Source organism: Tiliqua scincoides, chromosome 8 (assembly GCF_035046505.1).
Source record: "Tiliqua scincoides isolate rTilSci1 chromosome 8, rTilSci1.hap2, whole genome shotgun sequence".
In the NCBI taxonomy this organism is placed as follows: domain Eukaryota; kingdom Metazoa; phylum Chordata; class Lepidosauria; order Squamata; family Scincidae; genus Tiliqua; species Tiliqua scincoides.
In genome coordinates this window covers 57,780,897-57,799,402 of record NC_089828.1, presented here as the reverse complement: position 1 = coordinate 57,799,402, position 18,506 = coordinate 57,780,897, and the positions used below count along the sequence as shown (strand labels likewise).

Genomic DNA, 18,506 nt, shown 5'->3' with positions numbered 1-18,506 from the left:
CCAGAGCTACCCCCACAACCCCTGCAGCCAGCCCTAACCACCGTGGTAGCAAGGATCAACCTCTTCCTCTCTCCCCCCCCCCCCGTGTGCCATTGCCTCTTCCAAATCAGGCCCTCCATGTGGCCACTTTTCAAGACCCAGGGGGTTCTTTCCTCATAACACCACATCTGCGCCCCAAATAAGAAGTCAGTGTTTGAAAAGGAAGGCCATCAAATACTGTCTCTGGAGACTGAGGTTAGGAACCTTCAGGAGGAAGCCAAGCGCAGGAGAAGAGCAGGCAACTGGGCCACTGGTGGGGCAGGAGGGGGCCCTCAAATGCCACACCACGTTTGCATCAGGAGCCAGTGTCACACCCCTCCTTGCCTCCCACTCTTGACCTTTCCAGCCGGAAGCAACAAGCCAGGGAAGCTGGTTCCTCTCTCCGAGGTGCAGGCAGGTTGATAGTGCATGAATACATGATTAGACGTGCATGCAAGCGGCTGAAGTGTTAAATCTGTACCTGGTCACGGATGAAATGAAAGTGAAGGCGGAAAAGAAGAATGACTGCAAACTCAGCGAGCTGGGAAAGCCAGGCAGGTTCCAAAAGCTTTGGGATCTGGACAGAGGACACCTGCTCTCTCCATGGCAGTCTGTAGGGAGGGCCATTTTCAACCACTGTGCCATGGCACATCGGTGTGCAGCAAATGGTCCCCAGGTGTGCCGTGGGAATTTGGGAGAGGGTCATTTATCAATAGGACCATTGGGGGATGTGAGCCCCCATTGACAGCACAGTGTGCCTTGTCAAAAAGCTGATTGTGTGCCTTGACCATTTTAGTGCCTTGTCAGTGTGCCACGAGATGAAAAAGGTTGAAAATCACTGCTGTAGGTTCTGGGTCCCTCTCAGAGCAGGACTGCAACTTGACCAAACTGGTCCCTTCTGGACCAGTTGCTGGACTGAGAGGCACTTTCGTGGTTGGCCCTCTATGAACTGAAATCCACAAAGCTCATTGTGTGAACTTGGGTCCATCTCTATTTTTCAGTCTCTCTGCTGTCTGGGTAGTGGGGATGGGGGGGGGGAACATAAGAGAAGGTAGTGGGGATGGGGGGGAACATAAGAGAAGAGAAGAAACATAAGAGAAGTTAAAGCATACCCAAGGGCGAGCATCCTGCTTTCCACAGCGGCCAAAAGAATCCCACAAGCAGGGCATAAAGGCAAAAGCTTTCTGCTGCTGTTGTTTCCCAGGTCTTCAAAAAGATATTCAGAGCCAGAGTGCCTCTGAATATGGAGGCTCCACAGCATCACCTTGACTAATAGCCAGCAATGAAGTGGAATCACATATGCTGCCCCAAGATCCTCAGAAGGTTAGAAAACAAAAATAGCAGCAGCTCATCTTTAAAACACACACACACAGATACTGCTTCAGTTCTACAACTCTGTGGGCAGCTTGCAGGCAAAACTCAGCAGAGATCAATACATTAACACATCGCATCACTAAAGGCACATCCGATTGTAGCTGCAGATGCAGCTTTTCTGCATTAGAATATTGTTAACTTTATTAATGAGTTGTTTTAACCCCACATTGCCTCAAAGGGCTCTGATGTTTCAAGAAACAAAATTCCTTGCAAGGCATCCTCGGCTGGGTTTGGAAAGGGGAAGTGGCTGTTCATTCATTCACTGGTGCTCAGAAGAGGCTCCCTTGCCCTCCTCTGCCACAGTCAGCACTCTGTGATTAAAATAAACCCACGCCTGACTGTGCAAGCCTCCCCCCCCCCCCGTAGCTGCACAGTCAGTCCAGAATCTTAAATGGTTCCCATGGCCACAAATGGATACATCCACCCAGCCCGGGGAACTGAACGGCGATCGATCGCACAGTTCAAATATAGCTGAATGAAACCAGCACGGCACTTAGCTCCGGCCGAGTCGCTGCCCCAGCCGCGGCATACCAGGAAAGGCACTTACCTTGCAAATAAAAGAGAGGCGGCCATGGTCCCGAGTGGAAGTTGAGCCAGGTTTATTCTGGGAGGCTGGGCCGTGCAGTGGCAAACTGAGGAAAGGCGTCAAGGTCGGTGGAAAAGGGGAGGCATGCAGGGTTTGGCCCCTCTCCTGAAAAGAGAAGCCGGGGGTGGTGGTGGTGGTGGAAGTGATTAGGGCAAGGTTGGCTGGTGCGTGAAAAACACCGGCTCAGGAGCAGGGCTGAAGCCAGGCTACTGGGAACTTGGGATTAAGCCCTACACAGGGTTCCTGATGGAAAACTGGCTGCTACCAGTACTGAGAGCTCTGCTACGTTGACCCCCTAATGAACAGAGGTTCTTAGCCATGGTCAAATCACTGTTTCTTGGTCTAACCTGCCTCACAGGGTTGTTGTGATGACAGAGAGTGAGAACCATGTAAGGCCTGGTCCCCTCGTGTCGCCCCCCCCCCCGCTCCTTGGAGGCACGTTGGCCTAAAAATGTAACAAACAAACTTGACCTGTTTGCAGAATTTCTTTGGTGTCTGCTAGAACAGGGGTCTCAAAACTTTTTGGCCAGAGGGCTACATGAAATATCTGGTGCAGTGCTGAGGGCCAGAAAAAAATTTAAATATAAAATTTAAATAAATAAACTAGAGATGGAACTTTGATGCATGAATGAATAAATGAGTGGGCTCATTCACTCAGCCTCTCCGGCCCTCAGAACACCCTCCAGCTGCAATCAGAGCATCGCTCTGGTCATGTTCAATTGAGTGGGCCAGAGGCTTTCAGGGCACAAGAGGCTGGCCACGGGCCAAATAGAGGCTTGCTACGGGCCGCATCTGGCCCCTGGGCCAGGGTTTGGAGACCTCTGTGCTAGACCAGTGTTACTGTTGCCTAAACTTTAGGTCTTTGGTGGGTTTTGAAACTGACAAGGAAAATGTACTGAGCCCTATGGAAAGGTAAAGGAATCAAAGCAGGCAAAGGCCCAGATGTTCTCGTAAGGCCATTTTCATGTTGACAAGGTGGAGGCAAGACAGCTGGAAGCACTAGCAGAGCTCCTGCGTATCACACGTGCAGCCCACCTTCCTTCCTTGTGGTGATCACCAGACGTAGGTCAGCTCCTCTCCAGCAAGGTTGCTGCAGCCCAGCCCCTCAGCCCAGGCTGGTTCTCAAATTTGCCAGAGGCTGCTGCCTTATAGATGCCAAGGGGTGTGGCTATAATGGTGATTGGGCAGTGGTGCTCCACCCCCCCCCCCAAATAGCAGCTCGTTAATCCTTGATGCACATAGCCTAATCTGGACTGTCTGTTTTGCGAACCACCAAAAATTGGGTCACGACCCACTGGTGGGTCCCAGACCCACAGTTTGAGAACTGCTGATCTAGCATCTTCAGTAGAAAAGGGTCTCAGGTAGCAAGACTGCAGATGGTCCTGGAGAAGTGCTGTCAGTCAAGAGTCTGGCTCAGAAGATGGCAGCTTTGTGTGTACCTGTCTCGACCGTGGGTTGGATCAACCCCATAGGGCCAGAGCTCCCAAACCAGGACCATCTGAATGAGCCCACCTCAAGCTAAAGGGTTTCTGGTGCTAATGAGCATCAGTCCACACACCCTTCCATGACTGGGACAGAGGTTTCACTTCTGATAACAACTGGAGGTCTCATCCCATCACAGTAGCCGATGAAACGGTTTACTAAAATTAGCCAGCAGCCTGATGCTCGAATAGCCATGACTTCTGTTGGCCACTTCCTGATTGTCTCAGAAAGAAGGCTGGTGAAAAGAGGCAACCAATTGCCTTGGTCCAACCTTGGACTATTTTTGAGACGGGCTCTTTACTCTTGGCATCGTTCTGAATTAAGTTACTGGCACAAGGTTCTAATGAATGCTGATGCTGCAAGTCCAGCTTCTCCAAAACAGTTTGGGGTGGCATCACTCACAGCAAAAGAGGTTGTTGAGGAATTGCCACATGCAGTTTGGAAATCTGGAGATTCCCCTCTGTCTCCCCCCCCTTCCCGAATATCACAGTCACCTCACAGCATATGGGCAGGAGGTCTTGTCTTGAGGGTAAAGCCTCCATTAGCCCAAAGATAACATCAGAAGGTCGCCAGTTCGAGGGCGCCGGCAGCTCCCTGAACGGCTGAGAATGGCGGGACCTTGAAGCAGCTGACAAGCCCAGCTGAGTGATTCCACCTGCTCTTGGTGTGAGCAAGAAGCGTCTTGGCTGCCCTCCATGTGAGAGATGGAGCTGCTTGTGAGCCTGTGTGGGAGAACTGGAGGCCAGAAGTGAGGCCAAACCAGGAAGATCCACTCTGAAATGTTGTTGGTTCTTGAAAGAGAGAACCTCTATGTTTGTAAAAATCGACTTGATGGATTTAGAAATGCCTGCCTATGTAAACCGCCTTGAATAAAGTCAGAGGAGTAATCCAATGATCAGAAAGGCAGTATATAAATACCTAATTATTATTATTTCCAGGCTGAATGAATGCTTGCTGGACAACTGGCAGGAGTTCAGCGCAACAGCTCTCTTGTGTGTACATACACAAACTGACCCACACAGGGCTCCCTCCCTGCAAATGGGAACCCTGAAGATTATGTGGCATCCCATAAGGGATGCCAGATGTGGAAAAACAGACAGTGCGCTTAGTAGCGCTCAGGAGGACTTGTTGCAAAAAGAGGAAAACAGGATGGAAACCGATGAGAAGATGTTGCATCATGAGACAGCCTGTCAACAATCTTGGTGTCAATATTCTCCTTTGTCATCTTCAGAGTCTCCGGTGGAAGTCAGCTGACACCACAGCCATCTACATGCGTCACTACAGCTGCACACTCATGTGCAGGCCCTGCACCAGAGCAGATTCATGGCTCTGAGCAGCTTGCATCAGCAGGACTCATGGGAAGATAAAATATCCCCCTTCCTTTGATGAGCTGTTATGCTGAAGCTTAGAGGGAACAGACTCGGAGGGAGGAAGGAAGTGGCGCATTTGGTCTCGCGCTGCTCACATTCTCACACCGGGCTTTCCTTGGGTCATCGGGCCCAAAGCCCCATCTGGTTTAACATTCTGTTTTCAGCAGTGGTTGGCCAGATGTTCTGGAAAGCCCACCAGTGCAGGAGAGAAGCAGCCCTCCGCCCCAGTCCCCTCTCCCCCCAGCAACTGGTACCCAGAGGTTGGCTGCTCCAGAACAAGAGGGTTCTGTTCAGCCACTGGAGGACCACTCCATGAACTGGGCCCCTTCTCTTGTAGGGTGAGGCTACGGCTCAGACCTTTGCAAGCAGAAGGTCTCATGTTCAATCCCAGGCAGCATGCTGGGAAGGAAGGGCAGGACAGGCCCTGTCCTCAAATCCCAAGGAGCTGCTGTCTGTCAGTGCAGACCACATGGCACTAGAGAAACCCAAGGGAGGCAGCTTCCCCTTTTCTCTGTGTCCTCTTATAGACTAGCTGTACCCTGTGGCAACCTGGAGGGGAGAAGTGGCAGGTGAGAGAAGGGTGAGGCACCCTCCCCACTTCTCTGCTCCGAGCCCCTCTCCCAGAAGCTGCCTTCAGGTTACTGTGGAGCACAGCGGCCTGGAAAGGTGCATTTTGGCCATCAGCCTCCTGCTTCCCCATTTGCCAGACAAACGACTTCTCAGCCCTGCCTGCCTGCCTACCTCACCCCTCTGCCTTGGCCCACCTCCTCCTCTTCTCCTTCCTCCAGTGCAAAGACCAGACACAAGAGTCCAATTCATCCTTGAAGCATTTATTTATTTCTACCGGAAAGTATTTTGCTCTGGAGACAGAGAGAGAGAACAATCAAGGTGCACATGCAGCAGAAGCAATTCAATTATCATAGGAAGAGAAGAGACAGAGTTGATTGTACTTTCCAATCATTGCAAAACTCAATCCCAAGTATTCCAGCGCTAATTGTGGTCTTCCCAATACAGCAGCCCCTCTCAAGGAGGCCTTGGAAAGACCACAAGTGATCCCCACAAATGCAGGTTAGATTAAACAACAATCTCTGAATATAAAAAGAAACAGGAAAGGAACTCTGGCAACTAATTTCCTGTCTGACAGGCAAAGGGAAGAATATTAACTGCTGTACTTTTGAAACAGAGAGATCTTTCCCCCCCCCCCCCCAAGTTTGCTAAAGTCTTTAAGCAAAACTAGGGACTCATAAAGCACCTTCCCCACCCAGGTGTTATGGAAGCTGGGTCTCTCCCTTGCATAACAGGATCAACCGCTGCTTCAGCTGCTACCATGGAAGACCTGCTTATGGGTTGCTGCAATGGGTGGGGAGTTTCTAGTGTGCAGTGAGCAAAGGTGACAGGAAAGTTGCACACTTTTCCACTTAGGAAGGTTATGCATCCCCGTCTTTGACGGTGACATTCAAGCTCCTTTCTTGAGAACATGGCCCAAGATTTTAACAGCTAAGTATTAGAAGCAATCAGTGCACCTTTTGCTGTTGCTGACACCTCCTAACTTTATCCATCAGGCACCTGCAATGGTGCAAAAGCCTCTAGCAGAAAGGGGACCGGAAAGGCTATCGAAGAAACTTAAGACACTCTCGCAACCTGCCCAGCAAAAAAATAAAATAAAATTCAACAATTTATTTGTGAAATAGGTATTGGTCAGTTGTAAAGGCCAAACTACATGTGACACTTGATGCATCATTAACTTGATGAGCTAATAATGCATTAAAGATCAGGTATAGCTTGGTCCCAAGACTCAATTTTCACTATGATAAATCTAAATTTTGGGGGAGGGGGGAATCTGAGCATCTGATTCAAATGTTCAAAATCATGTCAGTGTGCTAAACTCCAACTGGATAAAGAGAATATAATGGAAGTTCCAGGTTGTCCACAGATGCAACCATGCCCTTCTGGACTTTGTGTCCACAAAAGTAGCACGCCCTTCTGGCTACAATGTTCTTAGGAATTATCTCTGGGTAGCTGCAGTTGTTTCTGTGGATGCCCCGGGTCAGGCTTGCAATCTCGCTGTGAATGTGTCCCAAAAGGACAGACAAGCCATGCTCCCTCAAGATGGTCACAATCAGTCCTAATGTATAAGAATTTTGGTTGGGGACAACAAAGGAGCTCAAGGGAACAAGCAAGTCTGTTTTGTAAAATTGTTGTGGCGCCTTCTGAGATTTTTTTGTTTTGAGCCTGAGCCTATGAACAATGACCACCTTGGCTGTCAAGGGTTAAGAAACAAGCTCCCCCCCCCCCAACACTTGGAATCCAGTCTGAGATGAGGTGGGGGTAGGTCCTCTGATGTGTCCCTCATTGCCACATGTCCCCATTGTCTCCATTCTCGTGGAATTTGTGCAAGTGGTCGGCATATCTGGAAGACATGGGAAAATGCACCTGTTTATGCATGTATATGATGTTGTCAATGTTCACAGCACCTTGAAATAAAGCAAGGGAGATGAGTCTGCCCTGGCAATCTTGCAACTGAGGTTTCAACAGGAAGCAGAAGAGGGGGGCAGAGAAGAAAGGGAGAAATGAGGGAGAAGCTTGGAAAACCCAGAAGCTGCCTCCCCACATATGAACCCTCATATTGTAAGATCTACCTCTGGGTCCCCACCTCACTGGAAATGAGGCACTCCATGACATGATTTTCTCCATCACCCCTCCATACCCCAAATAGGACTCTTTTGCAAGACAGCCACCCAATTAAGGAAATGAGAGTTCATGAGGTTAATTGAGTCAATGAAATCCACATGCGCCTACACAGATAGCTTGGAAGATAAAAGCATTCTCTCTCTTTTTTTCCCCCTACTGTGGACTTTTAGGAGGAAATCCCTCTTCCAAAATGGCTCATTCCTTCATGGTTTTTTTAAACAAAAATGTTCTGCCTAATTAACTGGGGCTGGGCTGCATTTTATAAATGGGTGAAAAGCCTTTCTAACCAGTTAATCATCTAATAGCAGTTTGGTTTTTGCATTTGCAGAACAAAACATGCAGATGCTGCAGACTTGAACTCCACCCTGCCAACTTGACAGCTGCTGCACAGCACAGACAGAGAAGACACCTACTTCTTGGCGCAGAAAGCAGCGCAGTCTCTCCCCACGCTCTCGCTCCAGGCCGTTTTGTAGAGAACCTGGGGAAGCAAAGGTAGCCTGTCAAGCGTTAGCTGCTGCCTTGCTCTGACCTTGGTTCTTTCCTGTGCAAATGGAGAATTTCACTTCCAGTCTCTGGACTGCCTCAGAAGGGATGCCTGGCAGTTGGCAGACCCTGTCATCAGTGAGCCACCCAAGCAGGGCCTTGGTTGCCATCTGCCACCTTGACTCAGAACCCCTTGCAAACCTTTAAGCCAGTGATTTTTAATCAGTGTGCCACAAAAGGGCCACAGGTGTGCCGCGGAATTTGGAGCAGAGCAGTTGAAAATAGCTGAAAAACGCTTCTGGGTTCTTGTTCCCAGGTTGTTTATAGAGCAAACTGTCTGAGGTCCCTGCCACAGTTGGCAGCTCAAGCCCAACTTCTTTCTCTCCCATTAATTTCCTCCGTTTTCCTTCCCCATGGCACCCTGAAACCGCCCCTTTTCCTCCCTGGGTTCCTCTGTGAAGCCCATCCCTTCTCCCCCCACTTCACTCTGCCTTTCTTTGAAGGAGTTCCTTCTTTCCTCCTACCTCCTTTTCCAGGGCTCCATTTTGTGTGACTCTTAGGTGCAGAACGCGCCCCCCCCCCATCCAGACTAAGCGTGTGTGAGCAAATTCAGATCAGCCCAGTTTGAATCTCCGTTTGGGTTTTTGAGTGTTTTAGTAAAACCCTCACCTTCCTGTCAGCGCCAAATTCTACAGTCATGCCTTGGCTATTACGCTCATGAACGTTTCCCCCCCCCCCCATGCGCATGTGTTACATGCGCTTTAGAAAGCACTGCTGGGAACCAGAGTCTCACCAGAAAGACCAGGCAATGCAGGAAGAGGGTGTAGAAAAAGGCCACCGTGCGGGCAGTCTTGCTGGAGAGGATGAGTCTTCCCTGCAGGAGAGACCAAGAGGAGAGACATGCAGGTAAGCCAGGCTGTCCAGACGGGCAAATTTAACAGATATATTTAAAATTCTGCATCCAAAAATCCTGACTAATTTATGCCATCTGCATAAATGGCGGCTTCTGAGACACCTGCAAACATGGTGCACATACTGCCCAGAGCATCCCCTTGCCACCATAAGGACTAGAAACATGAGCTCCAGAAACAAGCAAGCCAGACAGTGGTGATTTCTCAGGAAGTGCCCCCTGCTCCTGACAGCTTGTGTGCTTGGGTGGGACTGAGGCACCCACCAGACAGCTCTGCTCTTAGGGGCTTTTAGAGCAAGGCTGCAGTCAGGGGGACTCCACATCACTGTGTGCGGCTTTAAGCAAAAAACCTTGCATCTCAGGGAGAAAAGGTCTCGCCTCACCTCCCCCCCCCCCAACACAGGATCATAGGAAGCTGCTTTCTACCAAGTCAGCCCCTTGGTCTGTCTAGCTCAGTACTGTCAACACAGACTGGCAGTGGCTCTCCAAGGCTTCAGAACTCACTGCCACAAGATGTGACGATGGCCACTGACTTAGACAAATCCAGGAAGGAAAAGAGGTTCATTACATTCGTTCATTCATTTGAAAAATTTCCATACTGCTTTTCTAAAATTTTAATAGGCATGATGGCTAAATGGAACCTCCACGTTCAAGGGCAGCAGGCCCCTGAGCAGAAAAAGGGAATGAGCACAGCTCATTGGTGGAGCCACCCCGCTTGGCAGGCAGAAGGACCCAGACTTGGTCTCTGGTAACATTTCCAGGTAGGGCTGGGAAAGACTCTCCTTTGCTTGGGACCTTGGAGAGCTGCTGCCAGCCGGGGTTGGGCAATATGGAGCAAGAAGACCAAAGGCCTGGCTCAGGGGAGAGCAGCCTCTGACGCACCTCTGAGTAGCAGACACAAGGGAGCCACAGAAGGGGGGGCTGTTTCCTCCACGCCCTGCTTGAAGCAGCTGGTCAGTCACTCGGGGAAGTGGAGGTGCTGGGCTAGGCAGACCTGTGCTTTGTTTCCTGGCAGGGATCTCGTGAAGTTCTCACACCTTGCAAAGTGTTATGTGCCACAACACTCCCTCCAAGCCCTGCATGTTTCTTCCTTCCCTCTTTGGTGGCTCTTCCTGCGGCCTGACTTGTTACGTGAAAATCCCCTTTTCCCTTCCAAGTTGTGTTTTTATATCTGGTTATGTATTTTGGACTAAAATGCAGGCCTAAAACTTCTCTTACAGGCCACAAAAGGAGTCAAATCATAAGCTCACTCATTTCTCATGTTGTTGGCCACCTTCGGTCTGGAAAGACTCATTTTCTCTAGGGACACTGGAAATGTCTTTATTGTTTAAGTCAATCACTGAATATGCAAACACCTTAAGGGAAGAGGACCTTGGCAGCAAAGTCTAAATACCTAGCCTCCACCTATTGTTAACTAAATCACAGCCATTAAGCTACATCTCAAAAGTCCAGTAGCAACAGGAAGCAAGCTACCCCCCCTCCCCCCAGAGTCAGGCTTTGCTGATAGCTGATTTCTGGACCCTTCCACCCTTTTTTACATACTCCACGTGCACCATTGTGTATACTGAGCATGTGCACAGCTCTGGGATACTTCCGGGTCATTCTAGGTCAGCCACATCCCTTTAAGAGAAAGCTCGAGCACATGTGTCTCTCTCTCTCTGGCTGCCCTCCCAAGGGAGTGGTCCTTCCCAGGAGTCTTTCCCATCCAATTGCTCCCCGAGACAGGTAAATATATCTTGCGTCTAAAACTCTTTCCCTTCTTCCCTATCTATTCCTCCCTTCTTCCCCATCTTTAGTCAGCAAACTGGGTTTAGCAGATTAAGGAACCCCTAAAATCCTTCCCTACAACCTATCTGTTTCTGAATTCCTTTTCCAATGCATCAAACACATAGCACATGCAACCACCATAAAAACTAGGTACATTTTTCAAGTACTAGAACCAAGAAATGTGTATTATGTTTACCTTTGTGTGTTTTGTAATAAAAATATAATCTTTGATTGAAAGTTACCTTTCTCCCAGTCTCCTCTTTAAGCTAAACAAGGGATTTCTTTGCTTTACGCTGTCTTGCTATCCAGCCTGCGATCCTAAAAGTTTCCAAAAGGCTAATATACTAATTCCCCTAAACAAAACAGCCCTTTTTGGTAACAGACTTACCATGCTAAGTGTGGCTTTGTCCCAGGGGCTGAGACTCAGGTACTTCCTCTGCCGCTCCTAGAAATAAACAAAGCACAAAGATGGGGACGCCCCAGAGTGCTAGTTCTCAACAGCTGACATCAAGGTGGCCTGCCCCTTCCAAGAGATGCACTGAAAGTCATTCTCTTCCTAATGGCCATGGCAATCCTAGCTCGCCAGGCGGCCTCAGCCAACTAGTGCATGCTTAAAAACTACCTAGCGCTTAAACAGGGGTGGAACAGATCCAAGTTCAATTCATTCCATGCTGGTTTCTCATTCAGGCACAGCAATTCCTGGGGAGCTTTGACACTCATCTGCCACCTGTCATATGGGAGCAGGAGCACCTCAAAGGGTTGTGTGTAGGGAGATAGATTATTGATGTCCTAGAAATAGTCAGTGAGATGTATTGAAAAATCCTGAGATGAAGATAATGTTTGGAATGGACTTCAGGGGCCTGGCCCTCTAAGCAGAGACTGGCAATGTGCTGGCTAGTGGGTGGTCTGTGGTCATCCCTCCCAGGCAAACTCAACGTCTGGCCTTTGCTCATCCTCCAGGTTCTGTACCTTCCGGCTGAAAGAAGAGAAGGGGTCCAGGCGCTCTTCGTACTGGGAGGAGTAGCGCATCTCCGTGTCATCACTGCCACCACCCTGGAAGAAACCCAAGCAGTAGAGTTAGCGCTATAATAAGTGGTGAAGCACTGAGACTGTAAGGACCTCAGCAGAGCCCAGTTGGACCCAGAACCCCCACCATTCTGCTACCAACCGCAGCCAGGCATGAAGGCAACAGCCTTCTCTTGCTGTGGTTCCAAGTCCAGACTGGAACCTTCCAAGAGCACCAGCCTTTGCAAAAAAAAAAACAAGGCACCAAGAAACATTCTTGTCAAAAATTCTCTTGATGCCCCAGTGGAGACAGGCCTCCTTCAAGTCTCCTTGGAGAACAGAACAGGGAGGAGGGGCAGCCACATGATCTGCCATAAAAGCAGGACCCGGGGGTGGGGGGGGCCATGTATATTTGTGCTCTGCCCTTTACTTCCAAGGCTGCATTCAACCTCTTGCATTGCTGCCCTAAAAATCCTTGGAGCCTGCTAGGAAGATCGTGGCCCTCCAGGCCCGACGGGAAGGAGGAAGGCTTGTTCTCCTGGAGCTAGAGACTCACAACACCATTTGGCAGTAGGAAGAACTGCTTGTGTATTCCTGCACATTTCACAAATGGTGACAGTATCCTGGACGATGCTGTCTTGGCCAAATGCGTCCTGGTACTGGACGTGTATCACTCCCGGTACTGGTATCGTATGTATGTATGTATGTATCAGGTATGTATCATAAGGTATCATCAGGTATGTATGTATCAGGTATCAAGATATCATCAAGATGTATCATCAGGTATCATCAGGTATGTATGTATCAGGTATCAGGATACAGGTATGTATCCTGGTACTGGACGTGTATCACTCCCGAATCGGCCTTTTCAGCCACACTAGACGCTGTTCCAGAACCACCTTTCCAAGCGCGATACCATAGTCTTTCGAGACTGAAGGTTGCCAACTACTACTGGATGTGTGCACCTGTTCTTTTTGAGCCCTGTACATTTCTGTCCCGAGATATGTGTGTTTATATTAGATGCACTTATTTATTTTTAAAACACAAAGGTAAGGTTATGGTTAGGGCTGGGATAAGAGGCTTAGCACGTATAGCAGGGGTTTGCTGTCCAGTTATAGTTTAGCCCAGTTATTGTTGGATGCAAACGACCACGATGCCCCCCCCCCCAGAAAAAAACAAACAAAACAGATGCAAATGTCCAGAAACACCAATAACTGGGACACGATTGTCCGGGACACAAATACGCTGGTACCTTCACAGACTGGAGTGGAGACATGTGCAAACTGGCCCAAGCTAGAAGTCCAAATTACCTCTGCTTTACCTCTGCTCCTTACAGGTAGAACGGTTTTACTGGGGCCAGGACACCCTCAGAACACACAGTAAGAGATGGATTAAAATGAGAGGACATTAAAACAGATCAAAAGAAAACCTCACTCCAAGCCCACTCGATCTCAGCAGCAGGGTTGGGCTCCACTGCGCCTGATCCGGGTCCGCCTAGGAGGATGAAAGGCAACTACTGGCTCACAAGCCCAGAGGGGACATAATTATATAGTGCAGTCCTACTGGGTCAGACCCCAGGACCACCCAGTGCAGCATCCTGCTTCTGACAGTGACTGGCCAGATGCTTCCAGCATCTGCCCTCCAATGCCGCTGCCCCCCTTAGCAATTGGTGTTTACAGGTACACTGGAGACTCCTTTTCTAACTATTGGGGCCAAAAGGTGCATAATAAGAACCGGATCAGATCTTCATCAGGTTCAGAACTGTGTCTCCACAGCAGCCTCGACACGCATGCAAAGGAAGAGCACTTGTTCCTCGGTGCCCCTTCCGGGGGCGGCTGCACACCCACCCGGCCAGGGTAGCTTTGCAGGAACTTGATCTTTTCATAGAGCTTGATGTTGTCGGCTCGCAGGTTGTCCAGCTCGCTCTGTAGGGCCTGCATCGTGTGCTGTATCAGGCGATTCTCCTGCCCAAAACACAAAAGGATGAGCTGCCATTAACGCTGGAGGACTGGAGTGGGGCTGAACGGGTGACGCCAACTCCTGCCACGTGAGACTCGCCATCTTAGACCAGCAATCCAGGTTCTCTGGCGGAGAAGGTGACAGGGCAGGCCGGTCATAGTGACTGCCCAGCTGCGCTCACCCCTGCCAGACTCGGGCCCTGGCAGAGACCGAGTGGAAAGTACTGAGCGTCCACATCCCAAACCAGGTCTCTCAGCACCCTGTCTCCAGCACCCACATCCTGGCCTGTCAGAGAGATTAAATTGTCCTGGACCCAAGGCTCTGTACTGCCACCTGATCTCTGTCAAACTGTGACCAGCTGACACTTTGGCTGTAGGCCGGCCTGAGCAGCGATTCTCACTGGGTATGTGACTCCAGCCTGGCCCTATCTCTGTCCCCCTGCCTGGCTGCCACCAGGCCCACCCTTGGCTACTCCTGCTGCTCTGGTCCTCTTGTGCCTGCAGCAGACCTCCTGGCCTCTTTGGCCTCTAGTCAAGGCGTGACAGGGAGGAACCCCCAGCATCCTGTGATGAGGACCTGAGTTTGCTCCCACGCATCTTACCGCCTCCAGTTCGTGGTTCCGGGCACGGAAGCGCTCCCTCTGGCTGGAGATGATGGACAGGAGCGAGTCCATCTGGCCCTCGGGGAGCTGAGCACTTGGAGATGGGGGGTAGCCTAGGATCAAACAGATGGCAGTCAATGGAGAGGATACAATGAGAAGGCATATTGCAGCTGCACGTGGAGGTTCCACAGAAGCTGTCACGGCCAAGGGTGGACTTGTCCTCCATGACATCATTTTTAAAATTATTATTTAACAAGAGCCTGCTGCCGGCAAATGAAGATGCTTCTCCAATCCTTCTCTCGGGAGACTGCTTCAAATCCTGGGCAGTCAGGAGAACTACCTTGCCACTCCTCTGCCTCAGTTTTTTCTTAAAGGCAGTTCCCAACTGGCTTTCTGTGGACATAATTCTAAGTACACTTATCTGGGAGTAATTCCCACTGAGCACAGGGGGACTTGCTTCTGAGTAACACACATATGATTGTGCCATTAAAGTTTCTTAAAATGGAATTAGATGTAGGATAATGTGACGTTCACCCAGTGGTGTAGCTAGAGGGGGTGCAAAGCACTCAGTTTTGCAAGGATACTCAACGCGGTGTGCAAGTGGCCCCTCCCCCTCCCTTTGGAGCCATTCTGGGTGGGGGAGCAAAACGGACGCATTTGCCATCACACTCCGCACCGAATTGGCTTCGAGCTGTTTGGGTCAGAGATACACACCATAGAAGAGTGCTGTTGCTTCCTTAATGGGTTCCGGAATCCTCTCCAGGTTTTGAATGTCAGCCCCCTTCAAGAAAAAGCAGGAGAATGTGGCCGTATGCACAGGCAGAGGGGTTTCCCTTTTTGTTAGCAACAGTGAGACCCCCTGATCCCCCCACACATGAGCTCTGAGCCAGAATTAGTGACAGTATGGGATGGTAGCTGTTTCCCTCTTTAAATTGGTGATCACAAACTTTCAGAGGTATTGAGAGCCAGGATGGTGTCGAAGTTCAGGAGTTGCTCAGACCTAGAAGATCCAGGTTCAAATTCCTTGCAGGAAGGGTGGCATAAAAATATACGCTGACACAAATGTATGTGCTGAAAATGGTCTTGGTCAGTGGTTCTCACACATTTCGCACCGGGACCCACTTTTTAGGATGAGAATCTGTCAGGACCCACCGGAAGTGATGTCATGACTAGAAGTGACATCATCAAGCAGGAAAATTTTTAACAATCCTAGGCTGCAATCCTGCTCACACTTACCAAAGAGTGAGTTAACTATCTTTGTTAAAAGAATTTGCTATCATTGTTAAAAGAATATACATAGTAGCCTGTGAAAAGTATAAGTCACATTTCCCCAAATGCAGTCACATCCCATGGTAGCATCAAGCCTAATATATTAAAAAGAAAATATTGAAATGAATGGGGACCCACTTGAAATTGAATTGGCTCACAACCCACGTACTGGGTCCTCACCCAGTTTGAGAAACACTGGTCTGGGTCTTCAAACATTTTTACAAATGTATACAGTCCACCCTTTTTATCCATGGGGGATCCGTTCCAGGATATGCAAATCCATGGATACACTAAACAAATCCACTGCCAATTCTGGTTTGAAGAGCAAAGAGGAAATGGCTATTCCCCTGGTATCCTTATTTGTGGTGAGTCAAATTTGTGGATGCTGAATCTGCAGAAACGGACTACATGGTATAGTGTATTGGGTGGTTTAAATTTTTCCCCCTGGAAATGGGCTGCATAGCCCAGCCCCAAGGGACAAGGCAGGCCAGGCATCAAATCAACATCAGTGGTTCATGCAGGCTCCCACCCACTTCCCAGGCTGTGCCGGAGGGTGACAGAAGTGCTAGTGGCTCAGCCTCTCTCCAAGGAGCTCACCTCTGCATCCGGGCGCTGCACTGCAGACAAGGACTGGATAGTGCTGAGGTCCTGCTCCAGCTTTGCGATGAGCTCTTTCTGGTCAGCCACTGTGGAGACGGTGTCAGTGAATTGCAGTTGCAAGTCAGCGCAGCGCCCTGGGGGAGAAAAGAAAGGCACATTTACAGGAACAAGAAAATACGGAGGAAGAACAGGGATTTCTCACCTCCTGGCAGCAGTTCCCTGTATAAACATCCAAAATTACCTACATCACTCTAGGACAGGCAGACTGAAACAAATACAGGAGTAATAAGGATGGGGATCCACTGAATGGACATGTTGACATTCACTTGTTGACATTTTCCTCCTAACAAATTAGAACCCCAAGAATTGGCCAGGGAAGAGCTATCGATAGTGTCTCCAGACAAGCCCCTTTACAACATAAAATATTCTCTGTTTGTGGAAATTTAGCACACAAGGGCTACGTATCTTCCCCAATATGAACGCTTTCTATATGCAAGGTCTTGTCTTAAAAAACGTAGGGGAACATTCACAGTTCTTTTTAAAAAGCTTATTGTTTTATTGAACTCTTCAGAAAAATTACAGAAACAAATCAATAAAATACAGAAAAAGAAACCAATATAACTTATCTAAGCATCCCAGTCCGATACCCTCGTTGTTCATTCTTATTAAAAAATAAAACACCAAAAATTGGTTCATCTAAATTACAGGTTCACTGAAAGTTATTGATCTGGACAAGCGATTTTATATTTATCTGGCATTTCCCAAAGGTTTTGAGGTTTATTTTTCAGCTACGTAACCACTGCAAGGTCTACTGAAAGCCTCAGTTCTCCAAAGCAGAAAAGACAGGACCATCTGTGCTCTGTGGCACACCAAGAGTACACTGGTGATCACGCACGCTTGCAGTCTCCCCGCTGCACTGATCATGACCTTCCCTTGCACATCAAATGCACAACCAATTTATGACTGACTGCACTTTGCAATGGTGAGCTGGGGGGGGGGGCACTCTACCAAACAGTTTCTAGCACAACTCTTTTGCCACCAAGAGCATCTCTGAAGCAACCAAGAGGAACCTCTGGCCCTAGCCTTCGAGGCCTGAACAGCAGTGGTATGGATTGCAACTGCCCTCCTTTGTATTTTGGGTGCTTCCCAGCCTAGTCTTCAACTGGTGGGTCAAAACCCACAGAAGGTTGAGTGGGTCACACCCCACCAGCATCGCCAACACTGAAGAGAAGTACCTTGAGCAGGTGCAGAGCGACTTCTGTCCCTGCAACACACATTTCAGCATAAGAAACGGCACTCTCCGGCACAGAGGATAAAGCTTGCAAACCCCCTCTAAAATAAAGCGAAGCGCTGCAAAAACCGCTAATTGCACAACAAGCTAGGAAGGGGGAAAAGGCCAGAACCACAGGCAGCCCTCTTCGCAACGACACCCGTTGGGCCCCTGGGAGCGCACAGTCCAAGGCGCAAGCAACAGCAACACCGTCGATTCCCTAAGAGACCACCATTCTACGTCAGCAGTTGGTCAGAGCAGTGCCGCTGGAGGACATGGTTTCATCAGGAATGGAGGGTCTTCCCCTTCATCCACAGTTTAGTCAAGACCTGTTCCAGCAGCTTTGTGGCTGAGGAGGGCACTCAAGGTGGGTCCCTCACATTGCCTCAGGTGGTGGACCCACCCCCAATGCCAGCACTGAATTGCACTGATTGATGATTAGCTAGAGGGTCTTTCTTTCCATCATCCTTGAAGTCGGCACTTGCGGCCAGGGTCAGCCTTAGGGCAATCTGACCAATTTGGAGCCCATGCCTGGAGGGACCCCACACTGGGATGGCAAGTGGGGTGCTGGCAGCTGCAGCGGGCCCCTCACTCTGTAGCTGACCCTCCAGCAGGGAATCTTCTGTGCTGAGGCATCCCAAGGAAAGCCTGGCAAGCGGATCATTTCCACAGAACGCCCCCTCGCAAGCAGTGGGTGCCTTGCTCATCCTGGGGAGAAGGGGGAGCCCTGCAAAAATGCTTCTAAGGCCAGCCCTGTGTGCAGCAGCAGCAAAGCTGACCTGGTCATGAGATGTCCCTCACCTCCCTTGCACCCTTCCTTTTCGTCTGCCCTCGATCGCTCGTTATTGTCAGCCGCTTCTAGCCTCATCAGAGAACAACAGGGCAGGGTAACTTGAATACTGCTATTCTTAAGAGCTAGTATGTAGTGCAGGAGCATGAATGATGATGGCAGCTCCCATTTCAAAACTTGGCCTAGACATGAAACCCCAAAGAGAAGACCTCAGCACCTCATCTATAAAACAGAATTGTAACACTGCCCTGGCTGTTACAAGAATAGCCAAGATCATAATTTCACATGGAATTTAGGAGAACGTTTAGGAGAGCCTCTGGACACCATGAAG

General features: G+C 49.5%; 1 protein-coding gene across 1 annotated transcript in view; it reads right to left on the bottom strand.

Annotated features, from left to right (window-relative positions):
* Nucleotides 1-5,644: 5,644 nt before the first annotated feature.
* Nucleotides 5,645-18,506, bottom strand: part of CUX1 (cut like homeobox 1) — a 258,390-nt gene continuing 245,528 nt past the window's right edge. The window contains exons 15-23 of the mRNA XM_066634818.1: nucleotides 16,113-16,249; nucleotides 14,961-15,027; nucleotides 14,247-14,359; nucleotides 13,534-13,650; nucleotides 11,651-11,734; nucleotides 11,070-11,126; nucleotides 8,798-8,878; nucleotides 7,935-7,999; nucleotides 5,645-7,240 (exon numbers count right to left, since the gene is read on the bottom strand). Of these exons, the coding sequence (XP_066490915.1) occupies nucleotides 7,180-7,240; nucleotides 7,935-7,999; nucleotides 8,798-8,878; nucleotides 11,070-11,126; nucleotides 11,651-11,734; nucleotides 13,534-13,650; nucleotides 14,247-14,359; nucleotides 14,961-15,027; nucleotides 16,113-16,249 (782 nt within the window). The 3' untranslated portion in view covers nucleotides 5,645-7,179. The remainder of the gene's footprint in view (nucleotides 7,241-7,934; nucleotides 8,000-8,797; nucleotides 8,879-11,069; nucleotides 11,127-11,650; nucleotides 11,735-13,533; nucleotides 13,651-14,246; nucleotides 14,360-14,960; nucleotides 15,028-16,112; nucleotides 16,250-18,506) is intronic.